The 18,193-nt window shown below is 35.8% G+C and overlaps 1 protein-coding gene across 1 annotated transcript; it reads left to right on the top strand.

Annotated features, from left to right (window-relative positions):
* The first annotated feature begins 8,225 nt into the window (after positions 1-8,225).
* SPON2 (spondin 2) lies at positions 8,226-15,514 on the top strand. The gene is made up of 6 exons (XM_062613494.1): positions 8,226-8,989; positions 9,785-10,010; positions 10,371-10,594; positions 10,878-11,069; positions 12,118-12,292; positions 14,487-15,514. Exons 1-6 carry the CDS (start codon positions 8,822-8,824, stop codon positions 14,663-14,665), a joined length of 1,164 nt encoding a protein of 387 aa, XP_062469478.1. The 5' UTR covers positions 8,226-8,821; the 3' UTR covers positions 14,666-15,514.
* Positions 15,515-18,193: the final 2,679 nt, after the last annotated feature.

The following is an 18,193-nucleotide window of genomic DNA, read 5'->3' as shown; positions in this document are numbered from 1 at the left end:
CTGGGGGTAATCCAAAGTTTGGCAGATTGATGCTTCTGAGAATTCTTTCACTGTCAAGTAGTAAGCTGCTTACACAATCTAATTTGCCAGAAGTTACTTAGCCAAGAGAAGTGTCAAAATCACTATTAAGATAAAGACATCTGCTTCTGCATCAGAACAGCAGGGAAAGCAAATGCTGATGAAGTTTTAAAAACAGCGAGCATGAAAAGTAGGGGATGCAACAGAAATGTGTTAAGCAGAGTATTGGTGCTATCAAGGGCTTGTTAAAAGAAGTCCCAGAGAAAGACTTCAGGGCTTCCAGAAAAGGCAGAGAATCCATGTGTGAAAAAAGGCAAAAGCCATTTCTTTATATCATACTACACTGTGCTACATAAATGTGTATATATATATATACATATAGCACTTGATAAAATAGAGTACTATTGGCAAATTTGACGGCAGTACTGCATCAGGTGTTGCAAGGCCAGCAGACTGAGGGAAGTTCTTACACCCTATACTCACCGCTTGTGAGGCCACACTGAATACTGTATTCTGAGATTCCCAACTCAAGAGGGATATTGAAAGACTGGAGAGCATCCAGTGGAGGGCTATCAAGACAAGCTAGACTAAAGTACACTGTATGAGGAGAGGCTGAGGGATCTGAGTTCATTCTGTCTAGTGAAGAGGAAGTCCAGGGAAATATAATAGAGGCTTGCAATCACTTGAAGCACTGGAATGAGTTCCCCAAGGAGGTTGTGAATGCTCCATCTCTGTCAGTGTTCAAGGCCAGGTTGGATGGAGTCTTGGGTGATTCGGTTTAGTGCAAGGTGTCCCTGCCCATGGCAGGAGGGTTGGAACTGAATGATCTTAAGGTCCTTTCCAACCCTAACTATCCTATGGTTCCTCTCAAAGACAGCATAGCCAAATTTTGCTCACTAATGGCAGATGAAATATTAAGGGACAATAGCCACAGATTGCAGTTCAAATTGCTGAGGAGGAAAGACTTTTCCACAAGGAGTGTGGTGCAGCACTGGAACTGGTTACCCATGGAGGTGGTGGAAATCTCCACCCTTGGTGCTTTTTGTGACTCAGCCAGACAAAGGCAGAGCTGGCCTGACCTAGTTAGGTGACAGCTGTGCTTTGAAGGAGAGGTTGAACACGACATCTCCAGAACTCCCTTCTAACTGGTGTTTCTATGATTTGATAAAATAAATAGAATAAATATTGTTTACAAAATATTTAGGAATAGATCTAATCATCACAGAATATTTGGCCCATTATATAGATGAGTAAATCGATACTTTTAAATTTCTGGTTTTGTTTGTTCTGGCTTTTTCTGTTATAGCAACTCTAGAGACTATTAGAAATGTGACATATTGTAGTTATAGGGCTATTACTGCTCATATGGCAAGCTAAATGTGGGTCTGGGAAAGAGAAGAATGTAAATGATCACAGAAGTCTTTCCCAGGTTCTGTGCTTATTTACTCTGAGTTTTAGTGGAAACTTTTTAATCTAATAATGTATTTTGTTCCTGATGACAAAATGTTGTCCAAACATCAGCTAGAACAGTTTCTCAGAACCCGTAAGTGATAATATATTCAGTAAGCTGCATTGAAACTTTGAAGAACAGGTTCGAACAAGAAGTGAAGAACAATATCTCTTCTTAATTGAATCTGCAAACAGAATTCAAGGGGGTTAATTAAAATGTGGTCTGGGCAATGGCTTTTCTATTGACAAAAGAAATTAAAATATAGGCTTTACATCTTTATAAAGAATAGGTCAGAATCTGATTACATTCACATTGACATAACTGTGGAGTGTTTCTGTTGATGCTAATTCATATTTATATCGGAGCTTCAGAATTAAAAATCCATTCAAGCATTTCTAGCAATACAGTGCCTCCTAGCATGATACTTGACATTGATTTAGTTTTAGAAGTAAAAGGAGTAAACGAGCAGTACAGCTTCCTGAAATTAAAACTGATACCAATTTATCCTTAATTTGCAGTTAACGCAGAACTTAATGGAGAAAACTTAAATTTGTCATTGCTTTGAGTTCACTTTTTCACTGTAATAATTGATAAATAAGATTCATACTCAGGCACTTATTAATAATGCAGGGATTTGAAACAACAGTAACAATTACAAGAAACTATATAAACCATTATTTAAAAAGCAGCTTTCTTCAGTTTCAAATAGCTAATTTTTTTCTTTATATAATGTCACTTTTAGCAATACTGGCAAGAATACTCATTTAGAAGAAATTTGTTCTTACAGTTCACATTCCCCTGAGTTTTGCTGAGAAGCAGAGGGTGAATTTAACATTTTTTTCAATTGTTACTTCTGGAGAAGAGCAACTGTTTTGTTGTAGACAAGAGATACCAGCCTGTAGTTGGAAAACAATAATGTCTTATATTTAATAGTCTTGTTTCCTCTGCTGTATATTACTTTTAAGACCTTTTGTGCTCTTGGGTATGTATGTCATGAAAGCTACTGATTCTTTTTCTGCTCTCAGGGTTGGTAATTTTGTCTAAAGTTTCTTCCTGTGCATTGGGGCATGTTTACAGCCAAGTTACAAAACAATTATTTCCATATGCAGCACAATGTCTCTATGATAACTTCCCAGTTCCAAATGTTTTAGATCATAGAATCATAGAATGGTTTGGGTTGGAAAGGGCCTTAACATTCCAACCCCTCTGCCATGGGCAGGGACTTCTCACACTAGACCATGTCACCCAAAGCTCTGTCCAACTTTGGGCATTAAGTGAGAATGGCTATTTGATTCCTTCAGCATAATGATAGGAATATTCTTTATTAAGAATATCCATTTTCTAAGGGTTTACTTCACAACTGTTATAAAAGACTGTAAAAAAACCCTAGTAATATTACTTGTTCTGAGGAGGGTCACAGAAGACTTGAACAAGTTTCCCATAATAAACTTTGTAGGCATGCATTTATTTCTGTACCGAATTAGTAGTGTTTCATCCAGAGATCCTCCACAAGCACACAAACACCTCTGTGGAAGCTGCTGTCGCTGATCAGTGTGCAGGGATGGCTGCACGGAGCTTTCCTCAAAACTCAAAAGAAGCAGCTGTGTTTACATTACCCTGTTTCTGAATTTATATATCCCATTTCTCTGTCAGTTAATTAACTCCAGGTTCACCATGTTAATTTAACTTTAGTGGCTTGATTTTGGAGAGGTATTCCTTGGTGCTAACTCAGGGAATTCTACACTGAATTCCGTTGTGCGGCATATTCGTGTCATCCACAGATATCAGTCCTACATCCCCCTCCTTTGTAAACCTTAATTTTGCAATTACATTCCTGGTATTACTTATGAAAGAGAAATCCCCTATGTGGAGAGAACCTGTGAGGTTATTAGGCAAGTGAATTTTCTTTTTAATGATACATGAAGCATTGGAATGAGGTCAGAAACAAATTTTCTTCATAATATAAGATCATGGGATACTTCAGGTTACAAGGGACCTCAGGAGGTCTCTAGTCCAATCTCCTACTCAAAGCAGAGTCAGTTTTGAGATTAGATCAGGTTGCTCACGGCTTTATCCAGTCTTGTTTTAAAGCTTCCAAGGAGGAGACTGCACTGCATCTTTGGGCCAACTGCTCCACCACTTGACTGTTGTGGTGGAAAAGTTTTTTCCTTATATTCAGTTTGAACCTATCTTGCTTCAAGTTGTGCTCACTGCACTTAGTACTCCAGTGTTACCCTTAAATCTTCATTGATTCCTTACCTGTACCGGGGCAGGGAGAAGATACTGTGCTATGATGTCAAAAGATGGATCTTTTACAGAATTAGAGCAATGTGCAGACTGTTATATATAGAATCATACAATCTTAGAATGGTTAGGGTTGGAAAGTACCTTAAAATTATCCAGTTCCAACTCCCCTCACAGGGGCAGGGACACCTCACACTAGACCATGTCACCCAAGGTCCTATGGATGACTTCACCGAAAAGATCAACTAATATTTTTACAGTACCTCGTTATTCACATGAATTAAAGCAGTAACTCTAAAAAACTCCAAAGCTATTGTTTAATATATTTAAGACCTTTGAAAAAAATAGGAGAGAAATAGACAAAACTGACTGAAAGAGGAAATAATATAAGTGAAGAGTGGCCTTGAGAGTGACTACTTTAGAAATATAATTGGGTGGTTTCCTACAGTGTTGCCACAGAGATAAAAACCTGACATTTATACAAGGCAAAGAAAGCATCAAATTGGTCTTAGAAAGTAAAAAAAACACCAAACCAAGAACAATGCACCTTCCCCCCCTTCAGCCCCAGGTGCCTGAATCAATGACGTGATTATGCTTACATGAGAGCTAGGTGTCTGATCAATGGAGAACTTATCAATACAGTTAGTGGAGACAGAGTATACTTCTTGCTCTCATAATAACTGATAAGTTATTCACTTGGTCAAATATAGGTATGGATTAAAGGGTGAGCTGAGCAGTTTTCTAGATTCTATTGATGGTTTATTAGACTTCCATTATATATAGTGGTAGTTTACATATCTAGTTCATATGTGTACACTTATTTTAGGTACCTTAATCTACAAACTAAATTTTTATCCCAAAATATAAACAGAGATTAAAGCTGCCTTCACTTCTGTTGTACCATCCAATATTGGGAATGTTTTATTTGATTATGTAAATGCTTTATTTTATAGAAGCTTCCAAGACAACACCACAATTTCTCCATTCTAAAGCATTCTGCTGCTTGCCACTCTGGTACTGAGATTTTACAACTTAGAGCTCAGAGGGCTTTGACTTGAATATAAACCTTTTGGCATTGCTGAGTGTCCATAATTGTATGTGTATCCATGGTAACTTCAGGAGAGAAACTATGGGTATATAATCCTTCTTAAGTAATACAATGTTATGTTTTTCTTGATAGACAAAAGATGCTAGCTAGTCATAAGCATATTAAACAGCCTGTGAATATCAAAGTTCCATATATACTCTTTAACAGCAAACTGGAAATTGGTTTAATAAAATTGTAATGCTTGGTAATACTTCAGGGATACACATACAAAATTTCTGAAGCTCCTGTTTTGAACAAAGGTGGGCAAACTAACTTCAGAGCAATCATTCTGGTTAAACCTCCTTTCTCTCAAACCTACACTTGAATGGAAAAGTCATAACTAATCATGCCAATCTTGTTGCTTACCAGAAAAAGGGCTAAATTATTCTCTGACTAATCAAAATGGAATTTACACCCTTTTAGCGTGCTATATTCCTGTATGATATAAATGTTTTGGTACATTGTAAAAGATTCAAAAATCAACATACTGAGTGTTTTGCTATATTTTTAAGTAGAGTTTTTCCTTGTTTGTTTATTAATTATTTTTGCTTCACAAAAATACAGAATATTTTAGACACAGTTATGACTGTTATTTAACCCCCAAAGTATATGGATACCACTTTTGTTTTATATGTTCTAGCTTTCATCCTGTGAGTCTTGCTAAAGCCTGGAGGTAAAGCCTGTAAGACTTACTGACAAGAAATTGCATGTTCCTGCAAGTAAAACTAAACACAAGGCGCACTTTGGCACTGATGCTTAAGTGAAGCAAGCTTTCTATGCCTAGTCCCTCAGCATTCAAGGTCTACAGTGGTATGCATGTGGATAGAAAGTAGGTGTACCTGAAGAGACACAAACATGAAAAACAAAAGCTATTTTGCTGTAAAAGAGAAAGAAAAAAGTCTGATTTTATATGTAGGTAAACTGTTTTTTAAATGAAGGTTTTTTTCCAGTTTTCCATGAGTTTTCAGCTGCTTTTTAATGGGACATCATAACTGAAGGAGGAATGTAAGCATAGATTCTGATCCCACAGCAATTTTTTTCTCCAGCTGCTGGCCCACAGAAATTTGGCATCTGTGGCTTCCCAGCCATGAAAGTAGTCCATTGAGTGGAAATCTGGGTATTTTTTTCTGTTTTCTCTTTTTCTTCCTTCTCACCTATGAGATATGTTTGGTGTTTTGATGTCCTTCACTCTGTCAGAGACTGGTTATGTTTAGCAGAGTTCTATGTAAAGAAATAAGGCTGGGAGTCCTCAAGTCACTATTTTCTGACACCATTACTCGGTATTATTTTATTTTTCTCTGTATTCTCTTCATTCAGCCATGGGGGTGGAGAGAGGCCAGAAGATAATTAAATAAATTTACAACCACTGTATTTTGTTCAACAGTTTCATTATGAATCCAACAAACATAAGAATGAGGCTGCAGCTTCTGAAGATATTAATCCTGAGAAACCTGCCATGGTAGAGCCGTCATTGTAAACAGGGAAAGGTCCAGTGTAGGAATGGCAAGGAAGAAAATCTCCATTTTGGACATCATTGGAGAACAAGAATAAGGACTAGAATACAGTTTCCCTGCAAGTACCTGCAGTCTTTGAGGAAAGAATCCCTCTTTAGTTTTCAGATTAAAAAACTTCAAAGTACCTCATCCCCACATCAGTAAGGTAGGAAAAGAAACTATCTAGACTCAGTAGATCTGTATTCAGACTGTGTATTCCATTAACAGCATATCTGATGTTGTAGACTATGCTAACCTCAAGAAATTGGAGTAATGGAGCTCTAGAAGAAGGATAAAGTGATTACAAAGAATTGTAGGACTGGAAAACCTCTTGGATGGTCATACATCATGCATTCTTATTCCAAAGGAAGAATCAACTATAACTTTTGTGATTTTTTGATATTTGTTTGTCTACTCTGTATTTAGAAACCTCAAATGACTTCCCAAGTTAATGACTTCCAGTGATTCAGTTTCTTTCATCATTTAGTAAGTTTTTCTTATAATATTTGTGCCAAATTATGCAGCCTGCATGTATTGTCCTGTGCCTGGACACATTCATAGCATGTAGTCATGGAACCAGAATGATCTAGTCTGGTGATGTGCCTTTTGCCAGTAATTATTCTTCGAAAGGAAAAGGCTAGACTGATATACTAAATAGCTCTGTGCTATATCCGGAGTTAATTGCTTTTTTCTCGTTTTAAGTGTTGTCCTGGAAATGTCACAGTATGTTTCAATATGTGAAGTTAGCTCGTTCAGTAATTAAGATGGTAAACGTCAAAGCCTACTGAAGTTTAAAGCCACTTAGTAATAAATAAGTAAGCCTTAAGTAATTTTAACACTGCTCTGAGCAACATACATTAAAACTTGTGGGACCTTTGTATAGTTCCTCTAGGTAGCTGCATGGGTGGGAAAGATCACCCACTTGTGTAAATAACACTCAGTTCTCTAAGGAACCCATGGATCTGGAATTCTGTGCATAAGAGGAAGTAAGCTGGATGTAGTTCAAATATCATCCTTCAACAAACACTCAAAGAACTGGATTAAAGTATCCATGAATTCTTTTTGCTCTTTTTCTTAGTGGAGTCTGTCTCCTGGAACAGAAATAAATTGTGGAAAACATTGCATTAGCACAGGATGGAGGAAGAGGTCTTGGAAATAAAGGGCATGTCCATGTCTAGGTGGCTTAACCTGCCACAGAATTCCCATAATCTATCCAGATACACAGGAATTGTGGTTACGGGTGCTGAATCCATTTGTGTTGAAACTTGTTATAAATTCCATTTGCCAGGAGAATAATCAATGGAAATTCCACTCACACATCCTAGTTTATTCATCTTTTGGCTTGTCTTGATTTACCATGGGGTGAGGGGCAGAAGGGAAGGATGAGTTTCCAGTTAAAGTGCTGCAACAAAGTGCCTGTAAAGTTATCTGGTTGTTTGGTAACACCCTCCTGGTGGACCACAGCATGTCACTTAAGATAGATATATATATATATATATATATATATATATATATAACTGTGATGGCCTAGTTTCATCTGAAAAAAATTACTGTGTTGCTTGTCTTGGTCATTTTCCATATGCTCTACCATCCTATTGGAGATCTGTGGAAGCACTTAAGTGACGTTCCTCACAGTTTCAAAAGAAAATCCTATGGAAGACTTTCTTCACGATTCACTCTAAACTTTTGAACTTAACTTCTTTTGCTGACCAGCCCCAGTAGCATTTATTAACCTTATAGGCATGGCACAACCCTCTCTTTCCCCTTATTTGGAATGTGGTGGGGAAAAGAATTTAAAATCAATATTAAACATTATTTCTTAATAGGGTCATTATATTATACATAATTTTTCATAGAAAATTTAATTTTGGTGATATATGTGCTGTGCTACAGAGGATGTATGATTTCACTGCAAGAATAAGATTCTTATTTGGGGTTTTTACCCTGAAGACAGCTAAGAAAAATCTCAGAGCTTCCCAAAACCACTCTTTCCAAAGAAACCACAGTGTTACAGAGCCCTTTCATCATCCAGCATACAGTACTGTAGGACACAAAAATATGCACTGTACTACTTCAGATTAATTCATATTTGCAGCAGAGACAGTCTCTGTGAGTCTGTGCAATTAGGAAATGTAACTTTTTTTTCCTCTTGACTTTTTTAGCTGCCTCACCCGTTTTATTTGAACACATACATATGGTGTGTGAGGGTGAGCAAGCTCTCTGTAAATGTTTGGAAGGAGCATCTGTCAGACAATAAAACTTACAAGCAAACATGCTTCTCATTTAAAGTGTATTCACTAGAACTATTCCAGCGTTGGAATCAGTTCATTTGTATAGCTTGGAGGCATTAATCAGAGCAGAGAACTGTAAAGGCACCAGAAAACTCAAACTGTTGCTAAGAATCCAAGGTATTTTTTTTAAGGCATTTCGTCTATTCGGCATCACAGTCTTCTGATAGGAACCTGGACCAGTTGACAGGCAGGAAACCTCTGATAGTGCACCCGAAAAGCCTGCAAACAAGAAGATGGCATGCCTTTTGCAAACCTGGAAAGTGTAAAGATTACAATAATTGTTGGACCAAAGGGACCCTCTTCAGGCATAAATAGCAAGACTCCTACTGTCTTCTCTTGCAGAGCAACTCAGCTGCCAGCAAAAGCAGGTGCTCTCCCCCTACCAGTGCTCCAGAGGAAACATTTAGTGAGTATTCACAGCTCTTTTTACAAATTAATATGTTCTTAGTGTTTTACTTATATTTGTATAGTTTTCTCAAAGGACAAAAGCATTTAAAAGTAAGTTTTAAAGGCTGCTATTTTAAACAATTGCTGGATTTCAACAGTCTGATGCAATTGCCATACTAATTTAAAAGCAAAATTTGCACAACCTATGACAGCAACTTTTTAAAAATACTGGGTTTTAACAACTGTGTAGCTTAAACAATCTGAAGGAATTACAATGTATTTTAAAATGCACAAGCTATGACAGCACCGTAATTTATATAAATATGAAATGCATTTGATTTTAAATGTTATGCCATAAAACAGCCCTTGTAGAACACAAATTTAAAATAAATCATTTCTTTTGGCAAGGGAACCTGCAATTTAATCTTTAGAAGAATAAATATACCACTAATGTTTTCCACAGAAACAGTTGCTACTCTAATTAATTCAAGATGTGACTCTAATAAGATTTCAAAAGAAAATCAGAAACAGATTTTTCTCAGTGGTAGGACTATTGGCAAGGTTAAGATATTTTTATTTTCATTAGAAACTCTTGTCTCAGGTAGAGTTAGAGATTTGTAGTATAAGCATGAAAAGATCAAATCTGAAAGCATTATAATAATATTTTTAGAAGCACAACAGTTTTTAGTGTTTCAGATGCTTTCTTTTTGGTTATAACTTACAGTACATTACATTTTATTAGGTAACTGTTACTCAATTTTGAGTTTAGAGTGACTAATGTTGCTAACGTATTTTTTTCTTCTTTGTGTGGAAGGGAATGGAAAACCTGACGTTTGTCTACCGCTCCTGTAAAGTTATCTGGACGTTACTTGTAACAATACTAGGTTATGCCAGCAGCTTGCCTGTGGGTGATGATTCTATTTGCACAGCGGAGGAACTTGCTAAATACAGCATAATCTTCACAGGGAAATGGAGTCAGACTGCTTTCCCTAAGCAGTACCCACTTTATAGGCCCCCAGCACAGTGGTCATCAATGCTAGGTAAGTGAAGTATGCCCAGTTTTTAGAACAAATGAATCTCTTGACCACTGTGATCTTTTTATTTCTTAACAGTCAATTTTAAGGCAACAAATGAAAAAGGAAAAAAAAAAGCCAAGTTATTAAGAATGAAATGCAGACATGTGAAGTATCCACAGTGCTTTCAAAAATCCACAACTGTTTTCAATTGACTTCTGTATTCAATTGGCTGCAGCTGAAATAAACAGAGATAAGCCAAATGTTTTAGTGTTCACTCATTTTTATACACATTTTTTTTAACCTCAGAAATAAAACAGAGAAATTGAATAAATAGGGACAATCTAAACCAGACTTTTATGTCATGCCGTGTATTCACTCAAATAGGTGTTACTCATAGTTCTGACTACAGCATGTGGAAAAAAAATGAATATGCCAGCAATGGTGTCCGTGATTTTGCTGAAAAGGGTGAAGCATGGGTATTAATGAAAGAAATAGAAGAAGCTGGAGAGAAAATTCAGAGTGTACATGGAATCTTCTCTGCTCCTGCCATTCCCAGTGGTACAGGACAAACATCTACTGAATTAGAAGTGCATCCAAGACATCCCTTAGTAAGTAAATATACATATTAATTTTAAAAGTTTATTTTATGTCACTAGCACCCAAAATTAAAGCGAATTCTCACTTATAGGAATAATGTAATGCAAGGAGCTAGTAAAAACTATGTGACATTGAAGGGAGCACTGTACAGGTTCTATAAAGTAGAAGATTACAATGACATTTCTTACAAAATTTTTAAGTTATTTTTTATATATATATATATGTACTATAAGCAGGACTGGAGCATTTAAAAAAAAAAGTGATGCAATCTGATGGATCATTTTGTTTCATTAGGTTTCATTTGTGGTACGAATTGTTCCAAGCCCTGACTGGTTTGTGGGTATTGACAGCCTAAATCTCTGTGAAGGAAACCGCTGGATGGAAGAAGTATCAGTAGACCTATTTCCATATGATGCTGGAACTGACAGTGGTTTTACATTCTCCTCCCCAAACTTTGCCACTATTCCACAGGACACAGTTACAGAGGTAGGTGTATATACATAGGTTAGCACTTAATACCTGTATGTTTTGAGTCCTCCCTTTAAAAGATAACTACCCTATGAGTACACAATAGGCCCTTGCGAATCTGATTCCAGTACTGAAGAGTGCTGATGCTCTCTTTATATAGATTTATTACACAGCTGATAATCCTACTGCTTTTGTTTATTTTCTGTATCATTCAAATTTATTAGGCAAATGAAGCTGGTTCACAAAAATTTGGCTCTACATTTAAAGTTTTTCTGTAAAATCTGACTATTTTATATCATTTTTAGCAATTCATAAGCCACCAGGAAAATAAAAGTATTCACAAAAGTCCTGGCATTCCTAAATATGTATCTAAACATGAAAATTTTTAGTAGTGAATACTGATTTGGGGAGGAGTCTTCAGTTAAAAGCATTGCTGGAACCTGAAACTTACACTTGAGGGAAAGGAGCTAAGGGAAAGCAGAGGAGAACTTCATCACTACTGAGGTGACCCCACTTTCAGTCTCTTTTGTTGCTTGATATTCTATATGCCTCATACTTTGCTTTTGCTATTTAAGGGTGGTGGAGAGCAAAGGATTTTGATTCAAATGTTTTAAATACTATAAACATTCAGTTAATCCTTTCTTTAAGGTTTTCTGTAGCCAAATGCTGTGCTAATAAGAGGATCGAGAAGCTGGAAAACAATACAATTGACCTTCTAGAACCATATGATAACAGCTATAGCATAATTAGTACAATATGATACTCTTGTATTCTTCCTTGTAATAACATCTACTTCTTTCCATCAAACCATTCCATACATTACTGTGGTTTTGGTACTTCCCACTGCAGTCCTCTATAAAAGGCTGGCACAATTCATTGTCTCAGAGGATTATGCACAAAAAGTCTAGGATTACCAGCAGTAGTTACGTGGACTGAGGTTCATATAACCTGGTTATATGCATTTTACTTGCCAAAAAATATTAGTATGATGTATAAACATGATTTTACAGTTACCTTCTTACTAGTAGGATATAGCTTCTTTAAGGTTCTCCTTTTTATTTGACAGATCACTTGTTCCTCTCCAAGCCACCCAGCAAACTCATTTTATTACCCCAAACTCAAAATTTTGCCACCTATTGCTCAAGTAATGATGGTGAAATTGAAGAAAACCCAGCTGGGTCTTTCTGCACCTTTTATTAATCCTCCAGCTAAAAGCAACGAAGTAATAGACTCTGTCTTAGGTAAGTGATTAGTTCTTCAATATGCTCAATTCTGTTATTCCCATTCATTCAGAAAATATATGGAAATCTGGTAAGTGATATGGATGAAACAGGTGATTAGGCAGAATGTTCTCCTATTTGCATAGGAATGGTTTTCAGACTCACCCATGGGAAATAAAACAAGCAAGTTGACAAAAGAGAATTCCTGAAAAAATGAGGAATAAGGATTGCATGTTTGAGCTATGGTTCAGTGGTTTGGGTTCTGTTAACAATAAGAGCTTCTCAAGCCTTAGTATTGCATAGATCAGGGAATTTTATGAGAAACACTGATCAGAATCAGAGCTTCAAAATTCTTTGCAACTTTGAAGTAAATATTCATCCTGAAGTTTCTACATGTTGACCAAGCAAAGTAACTATTGTCTTTTTCCAGGTCAGAGGGTTTGATGGTTATATGCAATAAGAATTGATATAATTCAATTGGTCTGGTCATATTTGTGATAGAAACATACACCCTCACAGCAAAAGTAATGTTCTCTCTCATTTTTCTCAAAAATACTGGCTAATCATCTTGTTTAGGTAGGAACATACTCAAACTATGGACTTAAATCAGTTTTATGGGTAATTTTCAAATCTCCAAATTAATAAATACATATTTAACATAATAGTTGCTTGAAGGGAAAGGTAGCAGTTGGACAGTGTCCACTGAGATTTCCTCATTACAGTTTTCTATCTGATTTTTACAAAGTGTAAGAAGAAGGGTTAATAATAAGACTGACATCCAAAATACTACTTGTGAGACAACAAAAGGCTAAATCCCCAGTGTTTTCCTAGAAGAGCTGCCATGTCCAAAAGCTTCTCCAGGATGCCTGTAGGTTGCATGCCTCTAGCTCTGTTCTGAAGTTACCTCACAGTCAGCAAAATTAAACTCATTCTCTACACAGTTAAAAGTGCATGATTTATACTTTAATAAATGTATTTCTCTACCAATATATAGCATTTAAATGTATTTCTATTACTAAACACACTATATTCAAAATGAGTGCTACATATCTCATTTTTAGTCATATGCCTTTCGTGCTACATTTGAAAGGAACATCTGGCCCTTTTTAGGATAGAAATTTAAAAGAATGCATTTAAAGTATGATATCTCAAAAGTTATTTTTAATCATAGATCCCCATTTTACTCTATATAACCAGCAAATCATTCTATTTAAAAACATATTACAGAATCAAAAAGACCGGTTTAATTACCAAAGATCAAACTGTCCCCCTCATTCCCTATGGAAACATGGGAATGAGTGGTCACTGAAGAGATAGTGAGTTCCACTGTAATACTAGAAATCTGTGCCAGAGGGCACATATAGTATTGCATTTAAAGCTGGTTTTGTGAGCACCTATTGTACCCACAGACTCTGTAATACCATTTTGATGCGATTTCCTATGAGAAGTAAAGTTTTCATTTAACCTGCTAAGGAATAGTCACCTATATTTTTATGAGAGATATTTTCAATGGAAGTATAGATTATGAAAAGCACTTTAGAGTTTCTGACTTCTATTTTTGCAGTAAATTCAAACTGTATTGAAATCCCTTTTAGTATTAAAAAGCTTCTAGTGACAGAATATCTTTATTGGCAAAGGGAACTGCAGTGTACATACACAATAAGAAGATGACTTAATGATAAAAAAATGTGACTTTTCTCTAATCCTGAAGCAAATAGGAAAAAAAAGTTAAATGGAATTCTACATGAACAACTGTAAGAACAGTATCTATCTGCAAAGAAATGTAAATATAGCTAAATAAACCAGAGAAAACCTTTAATCCCAGCGTTTTCAGTAAGACATGAGAAGGCAAATGCGTAACAAAATCAATAGTAAATGCTTTTTTTAAAGCAATCTTTTGAATACAATTACTTAAAGCATAGTTTTCTTTGATAGGAATTCTATATTTTCAATTCAGTAGATAATATGCTGCACTACTTATGTGTTACCTCAGACAGTCTGTAGACTGCAATAATAATAATAATAACAGTGTTGATGAGCTTAGGAGCTGAAAACAGACATTTTTGTCTGTGGGATATGGATTTTGCTAATGTCACGTGTGTTTTTGTACAAGAAAGAACATTATTTGATCATAGTTCCTTAATGCTCTGCCAACTATGTATTTGACATAAGCACACATTTATGTAATGTCACCTTTTTATTGTGTGTATTGCAGAAACACCACTGGACTGTGAGGTTTCACAATGGTCTTCCTGGGGTCTCTGTAGAGGTATTTGCAGAAAGACAGGGACCAAGATCAGAACTCGTTTTGTACTTCTTCAACCTGCCAACAATGGAATGCCTTGTCCAAATCTGGATGAAGAAATAGGATGTGAACCAGAGAATTGTATCTGAAATAAAGAAAAGATAATAACTTAGTTAATTTAAAAGTAGAATAAGTTTAACTAAATCTCAACTACATGTCAATCAATGTTCTTTATAATTCGGGTATGCTGCACTATTTTGCTGAAAAGGTATATTAGATTGATTTTGAAAGCTGTTGTTTAATATCAAGATTTTGAAGGGTTAAATTCCTAAGGTTTAGTGTGACAAAAGTACTTGATCATTTACAGACCAAAAACCCCAAAGAAATCCTTGCTATAAATATACTGTAAATTCTTGGAGTACCCTCTAGTGGCAGAAAAGAAGACATTTGGAAAGATTATACTTTACACATGAAAAAATCTTTCAGTCACAAAATATAAACTATAACGTTCTTAAATACTATAATTTGTTGATCTACAGCTATTTATACCTAGACATTAATTTTGTCTCTAAATTATGTTTTTTATAATTTATTGGCATTGTTGTAGTCTTTCTATATGATGTGTTTAACATGTATTTCTTCAGAAACTACCTACATAAATCAGAATGATCAGATGTTTGCAGTGTGGTTAAGACAATATTATAACTGAGTAAACTTGTCTTGAGACTTAGGAATATATGAAAATGTCTTTTTCTCTCAAGAATGAGAAGAATATCTGTTATGAGGACATCGGCCAACAAAATTGCTAGAAAAATCAGATGTGTGGATACTAGTAGATAACCTCTGAACTTAATTAAAAGTGTTATCTGAGATTTAAAACCTAACTGACTGTTGGTGTGTGTCCCTTATAAGACAACTCTCTCAAAGTTAACACCCTTGACCATACCATAAATTACATCATCTTTATATATGCAGTAAACGTGTCCTTGTTTCTTTAAGTGTTTGCTGCTATTTGTGTCATCCTAATCTTACCAGTGTTATAATATTATCTAAAATTAAGGTATACACAGATATAACAAACACAGTATGTCTGAAAATGTTCCTGACTGCAAATTTTAATGCTCAAATAACTGTTACACGATGAATGTAACATATGGCTTATAAAGGGTTGTGGTTAACAATGAGGAAAAGAATTTTGGAATAGCTGTTCAATAGAATATGTTTACAGTCAGGCCACAAAACTTTTACAGCACACTGCAATTTTATATACATATATACATATACAGCACAGATATTGAACAGGAGAGTTGATTTGAGTTGGTTCTTTTTGGAATATGCCAATATTAGAAAATGTATTATGTATTTAAAGGAGCACATTGGATCCTCTGCAGGGCTGAAACCTGTAAAAGGTTCTCTCTATATCTTTTTTTTTTTTTCAGGAGATAAGTCTTGCAAAGACCCGAAGAAATTTGAAACTTTATCAGACTAGACTAAGTTGGTCCTGCACATGCTGATAAACACACAGTTGTTAGAGCTAAGTATAGGAACTTATGCATCATGCATTCTTCAGATTCCCACTGCTGCCTGGTTTTCAAAATGGTTTCACTTACTTTTTATTATACCTATTTTTTTTTTTTTCAGGCTCCTGTTTCCATTCTAAAATGGAAATAGTTTTACTGCACTATCATTTTCATATTTTGTGTTTAGTTAATTTCTCCACCTTTTCAATTTTTTTCTTTTTATATTAATTTTACTCATTGTATGTTTTCTTTGCTGTTAGATTTGTTTACTATATAGTTAAATAGTTATCACCATCTCAGAAAACATAAGCATTGCCATGTTTTTACTGTATACATGACCAGAATTTAGGATCTTAGTTCTGCAAAACATGATTTAATAGTGGATCAGTCCCAGTGGTTACTTTACCCCTGAAGCCACATGTTTCCCAAAGGACAGTGAAAGAGAAGGAGTGAGAAGGGGGGGTGGAGTAGAAAGGGAATTGAATATGAAAAAAAACAACATACTTCAGGAAAGTCCAGTTAGTGATAAATAACTTTTCTGGTTTAGAGTTTTTACATACATGAATAATCCTTCAAGCAGAAGTTTCCTGTCCAGTCAGTTACCTGATATGGGATTTTTGTAAGCAGTGGCTATGGGAGACCTTGGTAAATATGGCATTAAGGATGCCCTTGTGGCTGTATCATGTTTGGCCATAAATACAGTTCCAGGTATTGCCTTTGCAAACATTAGAGATAGAGACATTTTTTGGTAAGAATGTGGATGCAGTGAGTTCTACTGAAACACATTCTAATGATGGAGACATTTCTTATAACACTTCTCAAACTGATTGATGAGATACGTGATCCCTGTGTGAATATGGATAGACCTTTGTAACTTTTGCTTTCAGCATAGTTTTGGATTTGTCTTAAAATATTTGGGACAGTGAAGAAACACTGAGAAGCTCTTCCTTTTCCTTTCCATTCAGTGTTACAGATGGCTGGCAGCCAAGACACTGTGGTCCTAAATACATGAGATTTAGGGAAGGAAATAGGTAAATTAATTCCTGGGTTAAACTAATCTCAGAAAACACTCTGGGAGGAAATTTGAAATAGCTTTGTAAAGACAATTTTATTAGCAAGAATGTTTTGTAGGAAGAATCAGTTTTGATGCCTTGGCAGATATTCTTGTAGAATGGAAGAGATGGTTAAAGGTAAGTGTAGCAGCAAAAAAGTCACCATAGACTTGAACTGTGGTCCTACCATAAACTACAAATTGAGTTTGTGTAGTGGAATAGGGTACTTCATTACTGAGAACAACTTGTCCAGTACCTTAAGGAGTTTAAGGTCAGCTAGCTGTGAACACATGAAAGATCTTCCTATTGTCTTGTGGTTGCTAGGAATGCCAGATGAAGCTGCATATATATTTGTGTTTTTTACAGGCTGGGGCTTCTCTGTGAACATCTAATACAGCAGCTTGGTGGTTAATGCTGAGAAAAATACAGGACAATATTGTAGATAAGTCACAGTACAGGGAGGACTGATGTGATCTATGAACGGAACTGAACTGAATAGAAAAGCTGGTACCATGCAATAAAAGTCACCTGCTTGAGACTTAGGTAATCTAAAGGAGAGGTCAGACATATTGTTCTACCAGCTTCTTTAAAATGATTGGGATGGATGCCCAGTATGTGTGTGTGTGACAAACAAACTTACTAACTGCTGCTTGAGGCCCTGTTCCATTTTCCTAAGTAAATTTGTGTTCCCACAACTGAGAAGCTCTATCAGAGGGCCACCTCTGTACTATATAAGCGTACAGTATAAATGGGCCAGCTCTATCCAATCAATCTTGTCCACCAAGTTGCAACTTGGGGAGGGAGAGTCTTGGGTTCATTGAAAAACAGTTCTAATACCCTAATACTCTAAGTTTAGCATGGTCACAGAAACTAATGTGTGCCTATCTAGAAAGGAAGAGAAAGTGTATGGCAGCCTTTCTGATCATTGAGCAGAATGACCACTGTCCCCAGTAGGACATAACTGGAGTGTGAAGAAAAGATCTGAGAGTAATATATGGTATTGAAGGCAAATAGTCCCATTTCATAGTATTCCAAGTCCCAGGTAATTAAGTACATTGGGAATATCTGCTCTGTCACGAATGATCCAACATAAAAAAGTAACTTA

This window comes from Pezoporus occidentalis, unplaced genomic scaffold, assembly GCF_034315485.1.
Source record: "Pezoporus occidentalis ecotype Australia unplaced genomic scaffold, CSIRO_AGI_Poc_V1 ctg168, whole genome shotgun sequence".
NCBI classification, from domain to species: domain Eukaryota; kingdom Metazoa; phylum Chordata; class Aves; order Psittaciformes; family Psittacidae; genus Pezoporus; species Pezoporus occidentalis.
Note: the sequence above shows the minus strand (reverse complement) of the source record. Positions and strands in the feature narration are given on the sequence as shown.